This window comes from Gadus macrocephalus, chromosome 19, assembly GCF_031168955.1.
Source record: "Gadus macrocephalus chromosome 19, ASM3116895v1".
In the NCBI taxonomy this organism is placed as follows: Eukaryota; Metazoa; Chordata; class Actinopteri; order Gadiformes; family Gadidae; genus Gadus; species Gadus macrocephalus.
In genome coordinates this window covers 7380514-7397496 of record NC_082400.1, presented here as the reverse complement: position 1 = coordinate 7397496, position 16983 = coordinate 7380514, and the positions used below count along the sequence as shown (strand labels likewise).

General features: G+C 43.3%; 1 protein-coding gene across 7 annotated transcripts in view; it reads right to left on the bottom strand.

Moving 5' to 3' along the window:
• The window catches only part of mapk10 (mitogen-activated protein kinase 10), a 32518-nt gene extending 15809 nt beyond the window's left edge, over window positions 1-16709 (bottom strand). For 3 of the 7 annotated variants that reach the window (XM_060038214.1, XM_060038215.1, XM_060038216.1), the window contains exons 1-5: window positions 16262-16704; window positions 6476-6547; window positions 5624-5793; window positions 631-760; window positions 455-513 (exon numbers count right to left, since the gene is read on the bottom strand). In XM_060038214.1, the coding sequence (XP_059894197.1) occupies window positions 455-513; window positions 631-760; window positions 5624-5793; window positions 6476-6547; window positions 16262-16264 (434 nt within the window). In that variant the 5' untranslated portion in view covers window positions 16265-16704. Of the gene's footprint in view, window positions 1-454; window positions 514-630; window positions 761-5623; window positions 5794-6447; window positions 6548-16261 lie in introns of all 7 variants that reach the window. The other 4 variants (XM_060038211.1, XM_060038209.1, XM_060038212.1 and 1 more) reach the window with 4 other exon arrangements.
• Window positions 16710-16983: the final 274 nt, after the last annotated feature.

The following is a 16983-nucleotide window of genomic DNA, read 5'->3' as shown; positions in this document are numbered from 1 at the left end:
TATCTATCTTTTCTTCAGTGGTCAGTCTATTCTGCATTGATTTGCAAAGCTTTAAAGACTGCTGTATACAGTTCACTACTGCTGGTTGCTACAGTTTGTGTTCACCAATGAGGTGAACAGATCCCTTCCTCCAGCAATGTGTGGTCGAAATAAGTAAGAAGCAAAAGAAACAGACACGCCCTGTTCTTCAGATCGGAGCTCGTCTGCATTCAGACTGCAGATGCTAATCTAGTGTCTTATTTGTGAGACCATGGATATAGCTCATTTTCAACAATTACAAAAATGTAATTGTACTGTTTATGTTGTTGTGCTACCACTGTATCTGCCAATTTTGGTGGATACAATCATTATCATTACCATTATCATTTATTTCTTGTAAACAAATGATAGATGTTAAATGCTAACTTAAGCATTTCCACATTGAGGAAATGTATAAAAAATATAGTGTACTTACACATCTTGGAATTCCTCTAATGATTTCTGTGGTGTGAAAACATTTAATAAACTGATGATCTGCAAAAGGAAAGAAAAACACCCAGTTGAACACAGATCTTGACCAACATGACACAGCATTCTCCCCTTTATTGTCTTTAAATATATAAAACAAGGCATGCTCTAATAATTCCTCACGTTTTTGTGGTTGACACATTTCATGAGCACTAGCTCCCGGTACGCCCTCTTAGAGTGCGTCTGGTTCTGGAACGGTCTGCTCAGCTTTTTGATGGCCACATTTCTGTCCAGGACCGCATCGTAGCCCGCGCTGCAGGAAGCAACACAGAAACACAGGGTCGCAATCAATATGTTTCTGATATTAATGACAATTACCAGGGAAAAATGACCACCTGCTGTTAGTTCTTGGATCTGATTCAGAATCAGAAAAACGTTGATCTTGACTATTGCAACAACCTCACCCCACCCCACGCACACACACACACACGCATGTATGCGTGTGCACACACACACGAACGCACACTCGCACAGACACAAACAACTCTATACAAGTCGTTTAGATAAGCAAACGCTCTGAAATATTAATGACTCAGGATTACAGGTCAGACGAGCAGCAGTTGATTGCGTGTGAAAGTGACATTTTGTCAATTTGTGAGGCTCCTGGCACATAGCCTGTGGTGGGACTGTTGCTGTGGGAGTTACTGCAACAGTGGAAGTGATGTACCAGCGGATGAGCAAGCCAGCCGGACCATATAACGGTTCCAAATAGGATTTTGGCAGTAGATAAGGAATAGATAAGCTGAAGGCTTTGTACTGTCCATCCAACAGTGACAGAAAATGGTTGAGGCTCCATCAAAATGGGCTCACGTTAATAAACATAAAAACATCAACAACTCACAAAACAACCAGTTGGGAACAGAGTTCTGTTGAGGATGCTAATTGAGTGATAGCGAAGGAATAAAATACATGGTTCTCAATTTACCGTATATATCGTTTTTAACCACTGATCACAATATAAAACTGAGCAATGTGTTTCTGTTTCTGTGTTTCCAGTAGATATCTCTTCCAGGCAGATACAGTATCTATGGCATTTCTTTTGGCTGGTTGCAGCCAGGGCAGGGAGTGACCCAGACCCAGACAACACACAGCATCCTGTAGATAGACCCATTGTCTCCGCTCTAGGATCCTGGAGCCCGTGAGGTCATAGGGTCGAAGCCCTGACCGCCCTTAGCCGATGGAAAACAGAACCACTTGGCTGAGTACCGCGTACAATGGGAATATCAAATCATCAATTCTGAAATAACCTGACCTAGACGATGGACTAGTTCCAATTTATTATGTATTATATGTTGTGTCTTATGAGATACGTCTTCTGCCTGTTGTGCAATAAGAGAGACATTTCCATCTTTAAGATGAGACTTATTGTTTCCCCCCTAAAAGGTTGTTAACGATTAATTAAGCCAGATCCTTTAACTCATATAAAACAGTTTAGGGCTTTTTATTGCATGCAATTTTTCTTTTTTTATGTGTCTGAATAAAATTACACTTATCACTCATTTGGGCATTTATGCATGCACACACGCATGCACGCGCACACATAAGAGCAATATATAAAACAGTTGTTTAGGTAATGAAATGAGCAGCGTGTTACATTCACTAACCGCCTCATGAACAACACATGTCGTTCATAAACTTCATGATAAGTAGTCTTATCAAAAGCATAATGCTTCCCATGAGTGTAAGAATCTTCGGAGAAATTCTTAACACTTAATAAAACCGCAGAACAGATGCCTTGTTAAAATGAGCAGCTCTGCACTCGCACAAAAACAACATCTTAAGGATTATTTTATTGAGAATACTGAAAATTGAAAAATAGATGGAAAATAACTGAAGAAATGTAAAAATAAAGTGATGATGACCTTGTTGAACTTAAGCAAGGTAACATTGAACAAGTGTGTCCCCGCATATGGATTTTTCTTCGTTGCTATGGAAGCACGAGAGACTTCAGCACAAATGGAGTGGAAATGCAGAGGAGGAAAAGATGAATAGAGAACGTACTTCGCCATTGTTCATGTTGCCTTTGTTTCCCCATGAATCTTTCCCATCTCAGACGCCCCACATACTGCAAGCCGGAGACACTCGATGAAAAATGTCCTCATGACTCATGACAACATAATGTTCAATTAAAGTAATATGGTGGCCTTGCTTGCTCAACCATTTAGTGTGGTAGCCATGCATAATATATGCGATGTATCATACAGTATGTAGTGCACCAGGTTTGATTCTGACTTTCAACCCACTTTTATATCCCTCTCCAAACTTCTTTCCATAATTCACACGGCCCATTTAAAGAATATATATATATAGCTGTATCGTAGTGTATGTATAAAGATCCAGTTCTTGCAACCAGCAAAATGCTAACTATCGAAGTGCTACTGCCAACAATTCTAACCAAAAACCTCCTTCATACGCTTTGCCATTGCAATTATAAACTCACTGTTCTAAATAATTATTCTCTCTCTCTTCTCCGCTATGCGCTAATGTCCTCTGGAGAGGGTCTCCGGCCTCGTCTCAGTGTGTGTTAGCGGCCCGCCACACGGTAGGAGCAGGCTGTGTGCCGGCGTCTGCCCTGTCCTCTGACTGTATAGGGTGTGCAGGCCGCGGATGCTGTGGTGCCATGGTAACAGCGGCAGCCTTCTGACTCTGACGAAAGTGTTTGAACCATGTGTGGGGGAGGATGGGGGGGGGGGGGGGGGAGGGGAGGGGGGAGGGGAGGGGGGAGGTAAGTCATCTCCTCCCTGGCTCAGTGAAGGATGATGTCATGATGTCGTCTATCTCAACGACCTCATGCTGTGCGTGCATCGTCGACGCAGAGATCACGGTTTAAGTCCTCGCCGGAAGCAGACCGTCGTGATCAGGCAGGCGGGTGTGGTGTCCAAGCTGTTCCAGTGATATGCTGGTGTGTGTGCTCATGGCTTCACTGCATCGTCAACAGCCACCACAACGTCGACTCCTCGTTACATAAGAGGCACAGAGAGTGAGAGGATGAGCCTCCTTATTTTTGTCTTCGTTTTTGTTCCCTCTTTTGTCTCGACACTGCGAGTATGTTGGGTATGTTTTGTGTGAGTGTATTCACGTGTGCGTGTGCGTGTTGTAGAGGGCGGGTGCGGCTCCACACCACGGCTTTCCTTTACTTATTCATCGTCACTCCAACCCTTATTTATACCTTAACCTATACGTGTAACGTTAACAGGGGGCACTGATAACCCTTGACGCAGGTCTTTGTAGAAATCCCAGGCACCACAAGGGAGGGTATCCAGTAAGGTGTGCAGGCTAAAAAGGTTAAATAAAAGAAGTAACAGTGATAAAAAGCATGGTTGTTTGTAAGACGGTAACTTGAAACGGAATGACATTGTGGCGCCAGTTATAAACGTCAGGAACTCATGCACCGATAAATAAATAATATGATATTATATTTTAATATATATCACAATAATACTAGTGATCATTACAGTGTGTGTGTGTGTGCGTGCGTGGATGGGGATATAGTTTGCCCTTTCAGTGGCTATATGTGAAAATGTTCAACTAAAATACACTTCACTGAGGAGTAAAACCAGATATCCATGAAATAAGATCCAACAGATTAAATGGCATTCCCTTTTTTTTGGTTTCAGACCGAGTAACTTCAGCGCCTCCATTCGATCGACCGTCCTTTACACTCCAACGATGGCTTTACAAACGACCTCTAAACAATCCACATGAATCCCCCTATTTACCACGGATATTTATAATATTCTGTCACATAATCTCCTAGACACGCCAAATTCACTGCGTACTCGGTCATCATCCGCAATCAGGCAGCTGGCTGTTATCCTCAGTCGGGTGGGGTTAATATGGGTTTATAGCGGCGGCGATAACACCATCACCATCTGACAGGGGTGGAGCGGAACAAAAGGGCAGGGCCAGGGGGGAGCCCAGCACAGCGGGTCCGCTCCTCTGGTCCTCCCCGCCCCGCCACCCTGCTGCCCACACGCAAGCCCCCTGAACCAGTTCACCCATGCGGGGCGTGGGCTGGGCCGCCGGGCCGGGCTCTACCCTCTACGGCTCTGTGTGCACGATCGCTTTGGAATAGGACCAGTGAAGGGGTGAGGGATGTGGAGGAGGAGGAGGAGGAGGAGGAGGGAGACAATGAATAAGCTGGTCTTGAAGAGGCTTGTTCAATTCAAGTGCCATTGATTTTGTTTGAAATAAGGCTCTGCTGCTGCACCCCTCATATTTATAGCAGGACTCAAGTGAGATTACCCATGTCCCTTGTTCATGCTGAATTGTTTTGAATTAAATGTAGTGATGTGGAGACTAATACCTTAACCCTCTTAAACCACAATTTAAAAGTAGGACATAATGGGGACTATGACTAGCATGGCTACAACTAAACATTATGAATTCCAAACCATACCGAGGTGCCGTCGTGATTTTGAGGAATAATTAAAAACAAACAGATCACAAACAGATCGTCCCTGTGCAGTCAATGACCGTCTTTGAATTTTGCATTTAGATGTTAGGAGGTTGACAATATGTACAGCATTTGCCACTGCAATCCAAAGCATTTATTCACTGTGCCTAGTTCCTTATGGTCAACTCAAACAGGTTCTTTCTTAAATGTATTTCTTACAGCTTGTAACATGCATGGTCATCATCTTTTCTCTCTCTCTCTCGCTCTCGCTCTCGCTCTCTCTCTCTCTGTCTACACACACATACATATAACATTCAAGTGCTCTAACACAAGAGACCTCTTATACATGTGCAGCCCACATGTAGACCTTGGATGTGCTATTATTGACTCATGCATTTTTATTTCCCATTCGTGAATCCGACTAAGTTGCTGTCATGCAGTCACACCCTTTAATTATGCAACCTTGCAATTCAACTACTGCACAAACCATAATCATATGTATATCTTTAGAGATTCTATATATATTTAAATCCAATCTATCCATCCCTGTAGCCTTCTCATTGTTATTTTCAAACGTGCATTTGTTTTTTATCTCTGAACATTTGCTCACACAAGCAATGAGATACCGTCCTTCTGCATTTGTACTTAGGCGTATAAAATTTTGAACATTTTGAATGAATGAAAAAAATGACCCGGTGTTGACAACCAGGAAGTGCTTACCATACGATGCCCTGGGCCCCCGAGCCAATGGGTTTGAGATTCTGGTAGCGCTTTAGGACTGTGAAGGTAGAGTCTCCCACTTCCACGCTGTAGAACTGGTTGTCCACTTTGCTTTTACTCATGTTGTAATGCTTGCCGATATATGACACATCCACTTGTTTTCCAAAACCCTGTGCGTGGCGGGAAGGGGGAGAGCAGTCAGTGACCATGAAGAGGACGTTTGTGTTTACATTAAAGCAAGAATACATTGCATGGCATAGGCTTGATAACTCATATTAGCAGTTGAAAGATTCATTCATGAGTATTGTTGACATTGCTTAACCAATGACATGTCTATTTCTTATGTCATTGGATGTGTTGGCATCCAGTGCTTGTCATAGGTTAAGTCCCGGTAGATACATATACAATTGGAAATTAATTGTTATTTGTCAATAATCTCTCATAGTTGCAGTTCTTTGCATTACATTCATAATATGGTCACATGAATACTATAGATTCAAAATACTACTGATAATAACAATATTAATAATCACAATTATGAAACGGCAATCAATCAGCATGCCAATTATCACCTTTGTCATAATAATCTTATTCTGTATGGTAACATTACTCTTAATGAAGATTACTTCAGTTCTGGGGGATACAGACGAGACAGTACAGTAACAGTTGTTTAAATCAAATGTTTAAAACGTGTTGTAAACATTTGATGCAGACTAGTCTGTTGTGCTGTAAACATGCACTGCAAAACGTTTTTTGGGACTAATCTGACCCTAAGCACAGAAACAAGACAGTGACGGGAACATGGAACAGAATTGGTACTGTACCTTATTTTTACCTGTAAGGAACACACACCTGACAAAAAGCTATCTTCACATCCAGGATGGGTTGGCTGCAGTTGTATAAGAAATGTCTGCTCATAAATACCTGGAGGACACGAGCAGAGGAGAGGGGAGTAGGCAGAGGAAAGAACGGGATTAGTAAGAGTCTAGTGTAAAAGAAGTAGGGTACAAGTTAACATACATATTTCATACGCGGAAAGATTCATACGCATGCTACAAATAATTGTATTACGGAAAATGTAGAATCATCCTCAATAAAATGCTAAATACCCTAAATAGGTCAGATAACAAGACACACAGTTATTATTATCTAAGGCTAATATATTGATTATTGTATGATTGAAAGTATGAAAAACTGAGAGTCCATCTCCTAACATAACCTCATTAAATGACTAGCACTCGTGGCTGGAGATGCAATTCTCATCGCCACCTGCCCTCTAATAATAATAATTGAGCTCAGTCACTAATCCCAAGGGAGTGGGTGATTTTAAGACAGAAATGTAGGACGGAAAGAAGATTTTCAGTTTGCCCTATTTTAGAGTGACTCTTCCATTCAGCTTTTTACTGCAGTGTCATGGTGGAAAATTGACCGGGGGTTCGGCTATATTAGGCCTAATGTGTGTCTAACGCTGCATATAATGCTGCATAATACATCACACACTAAAACCTGTTATCTCCAATTGCAAAAACTATTTGTGCAGTTTGAAGCACCTTTCCGCTCAATTTAATGCAATGTCAAATTTGTTTCAATTGAAAAGACAAGTATAGCAAGACAGAGCCAGTAAGGGATGTGGATCAGGCCGGCAATGGTGGACATTGTAGATGCAAATCTGTGTTTTTGTGTGGCTATAATTAAAAAAGATATGATTCCGTTTTTTAATGACCAAACGCCAAGTTAATGATATGACAGTCTCATCATATAAATATATTAATAATAAAACAATTATGTCAGCACAAGACAAATATGTCACCCTGCGAAAGCCATAGTTCATATTGTGTTCTAAACCGTAGAATTACACTCATTTCCAAGACATGGCATCAAGAATAGAATGTCTACTTCACATTTAAATTGGATACTAGGTCGCCTTCATGCCTAACTCAATGAGCATCAATTTGCAGATCTTTTGACGGCAAATAAGATACATGGATGTTGACTGAACATACCATAATCCCAAGGCCTGTGTCAATGCTCAGTAAAGAGCTTCCGGCCAATGGAACCCTCAGTTTAAGTTACTCACTGGACTGCAGACAAAATGTTACTTCCTAGCTAATTCTGGGACGGTTATTTACTGTCCATTGTCCCTGTTAAATAAATTACTAAATAAATAATGCTGCTTAAACTGATCTGCTTTCCAACAAGACAGAAACCATCACATTCAACTGCATCATTGCATCATAATCCATAAACATATGATTGTCGTAATATCCCGTAACGTCTCACAATCCATACATGTGAAACCTCAGTTTCGGTTTCAAGAACAGACTACAAATAGGATAGTTTGTACCTGGACTATAAAAATACAAGTTATATACAACAGCACATGTTTACATAATGTAACACAAGCCCAACAGCCAAAAGTACATGCGACGATGAAGGAGGACATACAAACAATATTAGGAAGCTACACAGCCACGGCTGGGAGACATTGCCTTGGCCGGTTTCCTTGGCAACACACACGCCCTTTTGTTTCATCACGATCAGAATGAAGGTACTGGCCTGCTAGTCTCCCAGTCGACTCTCACCCCTCTCCACTTGGATTTCCAATAACTATCTGGCATATCATAACTTTAATAAGCAAGCGCAGACTCCCAAGCCCTGTCCTGGCACAATAGAAGAGGGAAAATGTATTATAATAATAATAAATAGGTAGTCTTCAGCCAGCAGGATTACTACATCAAGAAAAAATAGGTCTAGTAGATGCTGTCAGTATGCCCTTACCAAAGCCTGGAACGATTTCACAAGTAGGGAATAGCAAATATCATCCTGTATTGTAAAACCATTATTCAATCTTGTGTGAACATTATATGAATTACTATTCAAACCACATTTGTGAACGAATAGATGTTGTGGTTATTATTTCAACACGGATAAGGTGCATGATGATGATAATTATAAAGGTAGCTATGCCTTTGCATTACACAACCAAATATAAATGCAATAGTTTCAAAAGTATGGCATGTATTGTTTGAAAATTACTATTCGCTCCATATTTAGTACGCTATAAGGGTACATTTTTATATATTCTTAATAGTTTTAATGGGTTTCCCGGAAATGGGTTTCATTAATTCACCTGATTAATACAAGATGCTGTATTAGTGATGCATTGTACATGTTAATACTCAAATACCTCATCAGAGGAGACACCACACTGGACCCATTATAGCAGACGCACACACAAACACACACACACACACACAAACAGAGACACACACACACACACACACACACACACACACACACACACACACACACACACATACACACACACACACATACACTCACACACGTATACAACCACACACACACACAAAGATACACACACACAACCCCCCCCCCCCACACACACACACACACACACACAGGCACTATCACTCACCTTTCTTTAACATTCACACACAAAACACGAAAGTGACACCACAATGCAGTTATGAGTCTCTGCGACAAGGACACAAACAGACACACAGTGACACACACACACACACACGCACACCTTGAAAGAACACTTGGTCACTTGAGAGAGGCATCAAGGTGGCACTGGCCTCATGAGAGAGTAAAGACGCCCGAGGTTGATCTGGAAACAAGATGGACGCCCTTTTCCTTTTGAAGTGAAATCCTTTTTTCGAGCCTGCAATTGTCTTTGAAGTTATTCAACAATTTTACTAAGGGGATGAAAATAAATCTCTTGTTGCTTTTCTGTTGGTGTGTGTGTGTGTGTGTGTGTGTGTGTGTGTGTGTGTGTGTGTGTGTGTGTGTGTGTGTGTGTGTGTGTGTGTGTGTGTGTGTGTGTGTGTGTGTGTGTGTGTGTGTGTGTGTGTTCTAGTTTATTGGAAATCTGCAGCCTACGTGATCTGATAAAGTTGTTTGTTTCCTCTCTCATAGCAAGACATCAGCTTTCTGTGCCAAAAAAACTCATGAACAAACATAGGGACTGTGTTGTTATTATTATTATGGTTTGTAGTTATTTTACCGTCTTGATGCATAATAGCACAACAGCCTCAACCGAAACAAAGTGAATACAAATACCAATATGATGACATAAATCAGAGCTAATCTAGAACTGACTTTGATTGATTGTGTGTCTTTATACATCTGTGTCATTATATCTGTGTGTGTATCTGTATTTGTATCATATTTGCATCTCAACATCTGTCTATTTGTACATGTGTCTATCTGAGTGGCTTAATTCATGTGTGCCTGTAAGTCTGTTACTCAGTGTAGAGCTTAGTCAGTCCGCCTGCTCTTCTGTGTGTCTTACTGTTTATCTTTGTGTGTCTTCAGGATCGCTTGCCATTCCTCCCTACTGTTGCTGGTCCTTAATATTCACAGGCTGTTCCAGGTTCTGTGGAGACGCCGGGGCGGGGGGGAAGGGGGGGGGGGGGGGCATGGGAACTGGGCAGGGCTTCTCTGACACACTGGACAATAGTCCATGCAAATGCACTCTAATCATTCTGCCTTTGGTCAATGTTGTGTCCCATTGTTGGGTTTCCCCTGATGATGACAATGATGAGGATTACTAATGCCTGATTAATTTAATCTTTATATATAATATCATTGAGATTGACTCAGACTGTCACTATGCAGATACAGATAGTGGGTCTCTTGAGGGTAACTCCAAAGTAAAAGTCTTTCAAATCTCGCCGTAGCTGAAGGAAATAATCCAAAACAAGAAATTGACATTGCTCATAATAAAGATGCCTTCCTATACATATAACTTAAGCTTACAATATCCCTTCAGACATTTATTCAACGTTTAAAAACACAAAAAACACAGTTTCCTTTTATTATGGGAAAACAGTGTAATGCGAGGCAATTCAGGAGCAGTTGTGATCACACAAATGGGACTCGCTCAAATGTAATGTATAACATATTACCTTAAACACCCAAGTCAGACACAATATAATCACCGAAACACCAAACCCTACATAAAAGCCCAGCCAGGGGCCCCATTTAATCTAAATGTCCCCTGAAGGCTAGTTTAACTCCAGGAGGAGGGCCCTGGTAGACACAGTATTCCAAAGGCTAATTCTGTGACAGGTTATCCCATAAAAGGATGTTATCATATACAAAACAATTGACAGAAACCAATGAAGTGCCACCTCTTTAAGATGGTCCACAGAAAAGCAATATCTACCTCTCATCAATCATCATTTCATCTGTTGAAGCCGGGATTCATTCTCGGGCAATTCAGGCCTCCATTTACTCGAAGGATCTTTGTGTCATGTGAATGTCGCAGCATAACAAGTGATTCCGACTATTCACCAGGAAGCTGAATGAACACTGTTCTCTCCCTGATCACAGCCTTTGGTTCTGTACACCGGTCGGATCCAGCAGCAGCCTCCCATGAACAGTCCCTGTCCCATCCTCCCCTTGTGAATGCCTTTATGTGACACCCCTGCATTCACAATGCTCTACAACGTGCCCATGGTTAACCAATTTATGTTTCCCCTTTGTCCCTCCCCCCCAGCCATCTACCTATCCATCCATCATCCATACATCCCCCTGTCACACCATACTTCCATCCGTCCATCTAACCATCTATTCATCCATCAAATCATCCAGAATCCATCCAGAATCCATCCCTCTGGATATCCATTCATCCATCCAACATCCACCATCCAGGCCGCCTTCCATCCCTCCCTTCATCCGTCCATCATTCATCTCTCCATCCATCCATCCATCTCTCACTTCATCCATCCATCCATCCATCTCTCAATTCATCCGTCCATCATTCATCCATCCATCCATCCATCCATCCCTCCCTTCATCCGTCCATCATTCATCCGTCCATCCATCCATCCATCCGTCTGTCCATCCATCCATCCATCCATCCATCCGTCCGTCCGTCCATCCATCCATCCATCCATCCATCCATCCATCCATCCATCCATCCATCCATCCCTCCTTTCAGCAAGCCAGTCATCCCTGTTCCCAGCCTGCCCCCTCTCCGCTCCTCCCTCCCCCCCCCCCCCCCCCCCCCCGCTCCTGGTCTTTACCGGCAGCTCCACGGTGATTGCTCGGTTTAGCAGCCTCAGCCTCTCCTGCAGTACGCGCCGTTGCTTAAGTGTGCAGCCTGAGCCAAACACACGCCCAAGCAGGGCCCTCGCACGGGCCTGCAGCTCGCAGCCCTCCCCCCCCCCCCCCCCCCCCCCTCTGGGACGGCCTCGGCTCCGCAGGCCCCAGCCAGGAAAAACAAGTCGACGCTCCACCCTCCACCACCGCTGTAGAGACGGTACCGCTGCGGAGAGGCTACGGAGAATCAGGGCTCTCCGGCGATTATTTATTGATGTAATTGTTTGTACAGCGGAGCCCAGCCTCTCGGTCTCTCTCGTGTCGTTGTTCTTTGGTCAGGAACACGGCCCCCGTCGTTTAAAGGCTAAACTGTAGAGGCCGGCATCTGACGCTGCAGATTCTCCAGAGTAGATTGGTGTTAATAAGGACGCATAGCCTTCTGTACTTAATGAGCGTGAAGCGCAGTCAGCAGTACCCTGCAGAGAGCAGCCCACCCGGCTGTTCCGCCCCGTCCAGCTTTGCGTCAAAACTCGACGATAATCCGATTCAATCCGTATGCAGAATGTACATAAGGTATCGATAAACAAAGGCACTACGATCCATCCACCCAGACGTCCGCCCTCTGACTAATTGTTGCTTCCTTCTTGCCAAAGATTTGTTCTAAACACTTTGTCCTAATTCATAGCCCATTTCAACACATCCAATTATGTACATAATACTGAATGTCTTCTTTCTCCTCTGAAGTCATGGAAACGCTAGCGAGCACAGGGACACGAGTGACACTCCTGAGAAGGCTTGTTGGAATCTCACTCCCTTTGAATATCAATCTTACTTCATTGATATACTTCCAAATCGAAATATCACTATCTCTTAACTATTGATCTGTTGTAGAGTGTTGATCATGACATGTCTTTGATTCCCAATTCAGAGCAAGTAGGAATTGAGAACTATCAACACTATATTGGAGCATTTCAACCCAAACCAGCTTCAGGGACATGGCAGCGCCACTTGTCTGGCTATTTGTTTCACTCAATCCACAAGGCACTGCTGGGTTTACCCATAACAAGCATGATTTGAACCTTGGACATTCAAAACTAAGTGCAACAATATATTCATGCTGTTTAATATTGTGAATGAATATATTGCGAAGGTAAAACCACATGAAAACAGCAGGATCCTAAATGAATGCAATAGACATCCATACTATGGTACAAACCACAGGAAATGATAAGTATTTCCCTCTTATATTCTCAAGAACTGTTGCTAAAGCTAGAAAGAGCTATAAAAGATAGCGGTGTATGTCCATTGATAGTATTCATTTAACCTCATGGATGGTACGTGTCTTCTACACGCTTCCCGCAGTTATTTCCTCGATTTCCATCTTTTCTCAAATAAAAGTCAGCCTGACAGGTATTGCAATGAGTTCTGAGGCAATACTGAAGTGCATTCATAATTTGTAGCCAGTTCCTTTAGGGACCACACAGTAACCCAGTATCACTATTGAGGAGCATGTTTGTCATTATGTGTGGTGCCATCATGCAGGTTCCATACATACTGTCTGTGGAACAACATATTTGGTGGAAGCAGTCAAGTGTTAAAGGGCCCCTGTTCCACCACCAGGTGTGAGGTGGTTTGGCCTGCCATTTTCAGATCGATTATTTTGTGACATCACAAGTGGGAGTTCCGACTCTGATAAGCGATGGAGAAGACAACGCCAGCCTGCCAGTTGGTCCAGTACACCAGGGATGAGACTGTATACCTGATATAAAGTTGGGGGCTTTATACATACGCTAGCGCATTTAAACAAACACATTCTGTTGTTCCAGTTCCTCCATGCTTCAACTGCGGCTCGTTTCCCTAAAGAATCCTTTGTGGAACGACCAATTAACATAGGTAATCATTAACTTCACCATTAAGAGAGGAGAAGGCCATAATTGGGTAATAATTAGCATCCACAGCTCCTGTTTACATAAAAATCCCCCTGAAAGCGGATCTGCTGTGTGTGTGTCTTGTCATAACAAACTACAATGTGTGCCTTGCAGCAGGGTGGCTGAACATCACACGTAGCAGGATAACAGCTGAAGAGCTGAGGCACCTAACCCTCTTGGTAAACAGCAAAACTAACAGATTCGGTCCTGCTACATCACACATTCTATATTTTTGTCCCAACAATCATCATCCAGCCACGATGAATTAGGTATGAGTTATTTAGTTGTATATTGTTCTCAAATGGAAACTCTAGTCCTGAAATATACTTCAATGGCTGTATCTAATGTTAGGCTACAGTTGCCTGAACAGACACTGGGATGGGAATTTGATTTCACAGTAGATTTCACAGTAGCAGCAGTCTTGGAAGCTCTCTATAACATAATAAAAGAAACGGTCAATAACATGCTTTAAATATCCCTATATACTGCATTGAATTCTACAATGTAGCATATTGTGCAGTTCCATTGGAGTTAACCTCTGCTCATTCATATAACCCAATCTGTTGACTGATTTCCTCCGGCACAAAATACTGCATTACTGTGACATAACAGAGGTGACAATTATTGCAACAAATACATTTAGGTTTAGCAAGGAAAATACCTTCAGATAAATAGTAGTGATTATAGATGTGATCTAAACCTATGTTAACCTTGCCTCGTTACAATTTATCATAATATTAGTATAAACGTCATGAAGATAACAATGATGATGACATCATGAGAATAACCGTGGGGATGAGGAAGATGAATGAACTTTAACAAAATTCTTGAATATATAGATTTACTAACTGTATCCATATAATATAAAAAGCTTTATAAATGGTTAAGTATGCTCTTTGCAGCATTTTAACAGGCACGGTCTCCTGCTTATGAATAATTTAGTACACAAGGTCACAATTCTGAAGCCCTGTTCTTCTCCCCGAATGGACTTTCTGTGCCATCGCAGGAGCTTCTCACGGTTTACCGGCGTCCCGGTATGGGTGATCGTTTGGAACTAAGAGCTTAGGGCTCACTTCAAGTTTAAACTAGACCGATCTGCTGAAGGGGAAGTATCTAAGAAACATTTGGGCGCATGCCAAATCCCAATGAATGGATTGTAATGGGTATTTTCCGTTCAATCAGCAATCCAGGAGAATCTTACATGATGTTTTAAATTAAGCCTATGTGGAACAGAAATATATATTTATCCTTAATATTTGCAGCAATATTTCCCGAAGTGATTTGAGATTAAACAAACGTAGTCCTACCTATCTAGAGGATGATAGACTCGCGGAGGACTGCGTGTTTACGTATTCTGTACCATCCCGTCTGCAGCAAAACTTGGACCTCATCCGAAAGGGACGTCCTCCTCCTCCTCCTCTTCCTCTCCCTCCTCCTCCTCCACCCTTCCCGCAGGTTTGGCCTGCTAACATCTCCTTATCAATAATGCACAAGTTGCACCCCTGCCACACTATTTAGACATAGAAAACATCCAAAGGGTTCATCAAATGTAGGCGGATTTCTGTGTCGAGACAAGCTTCCTGACGTGATGGAAACTGGACATCCTTGCCTTCAAGTAAACAAATCGTGACTTGTGTTAAGGCTTTTTTCTTCTTCTTAACATTTATCCTTCAGAAACGATCACTCTGAAGTAGGACAGAACAGCTCGTTAAAGACACAAGGCTGCAGCAGGTGACTTGCATCCCAAGAGGAAGGATGAGTTGAAAGGCAAAAAAAAGGCACATTACGCAACGCTAGGACTTATTAGAGATATAGCAGACCGCTAAAATTATTCGTGTGTGCGTGCCCATCCGTGCTTGCTCGTGCGTGTGTGGGTGTGTGCGTGTGTTTTGGGGGCTGCTTGTGTTTTGAACGTCATCCAGGCGTCCATTTGCACCACTCCTACTCTGATATGTTCTAACCTCAGCACCGTCAGCCATCATTCCAGATCACCGTGCTCAGAGCCCGGGCGTCAGCACCGAGTCTCACGATCACCGTGCTCAGAGCCCGGGCGTCAGCACCGAGTCTCACTCCACAACACGCTCTTTGAGGAGCCGCTAAAACATCATCATAATAACACGGCAGCACATGTTGTAGCCTACATTCCTAAAACCACCGGGGCAACAGCACCATAACATGTTATTCTGTGTCATGATGTACACGCACACCAGAATGATGCAAAGCCCATTGCCATGATAACGACGTTAAATCGAGCAACAATAATGCGGTATCACCCCCCCCCCGCCCCTTTTTTTGATAATTCAGTGTATCCTGGATTGAGGAGCGCTCGGGACGCAGTGATGCATTTGATGCTCCGTGATGGATCCTTATAGTCGTTGTTGAACAAGAGGTCGCTTCATTAAGGCACACACACACATACACACAGAGTCGCCTATGGTATCAGGGATATTCTCGCTTTTTTTTTCTTTTATCCTCCACCCTTCTTCCACATTTGCATTGCGATCAGTGGACTTCATTAACCTTCGTTTCCGATCCATACTCATCACCCCACCCTCCTGCTCCCATCATCAGCAGCAGCCTCCCCGCATCGCGTCCATCCCGTCCGCGGTGCAGGGGCTGCCGTTCCCCATCCCAGACCTACCATTCCGTGCCAGCTGATGACGGTCCGATCCGAGTCCGGGAACAGTCCTGGTCCAGTCCTGCTCAAAACATTCCGACTGGAAACATTGTTATACTGTCTTTTCCCTCTACGGTGACCTTGCTTGGAATGACGGGTGAAAGGCTGCTGATGGGAAAAGCGCGACAACAATACAAAAATAAATCTCACAAAACAATCGTGGCGTTGAGCAACAGAAAAAAACGGATGCTGAATCACTCCTCGTTCACCGGCTGGCAAGCATCGTTCTGCGTGCTGCAAGATGCTGCTGCTGCCCGTGAAACATTGTGGACCTACCTACCAACACGCGCACACACACACATACACACGCACGCACAAAAGCAAGGGTGGGTGATGAGAGGAAGAAGAAAAAAAACCGGAGAGGGTTAGGGAAACATGTCGCTATAGCAACTAAAACGGAGCACATGTGACGTCAAAGCGCGGAGAGAGAGGGATGGGGCTCAATCGCGGGAAGGGAGGGCTGCGAGGTGGGAGGCTATGTCTCTCCCAACCCCCCTGAGTCTCTCTCTCTCTCTCTCTCTCTCTCTCTCTCTCGCTCTCTCTCTCTCTCTCTCTCTCTCTCTCTCTCTCTCTCTCTCTCTCTCTCTCTCTCTCTCTCTCTCTCTCTCTCTCTCTCTCTCTCTCTCTCTCTCTCTCTCTCTCTCTCTCTCTCTCTCTCTCTCTCTCTCTCTACAGAAGTCTTTATT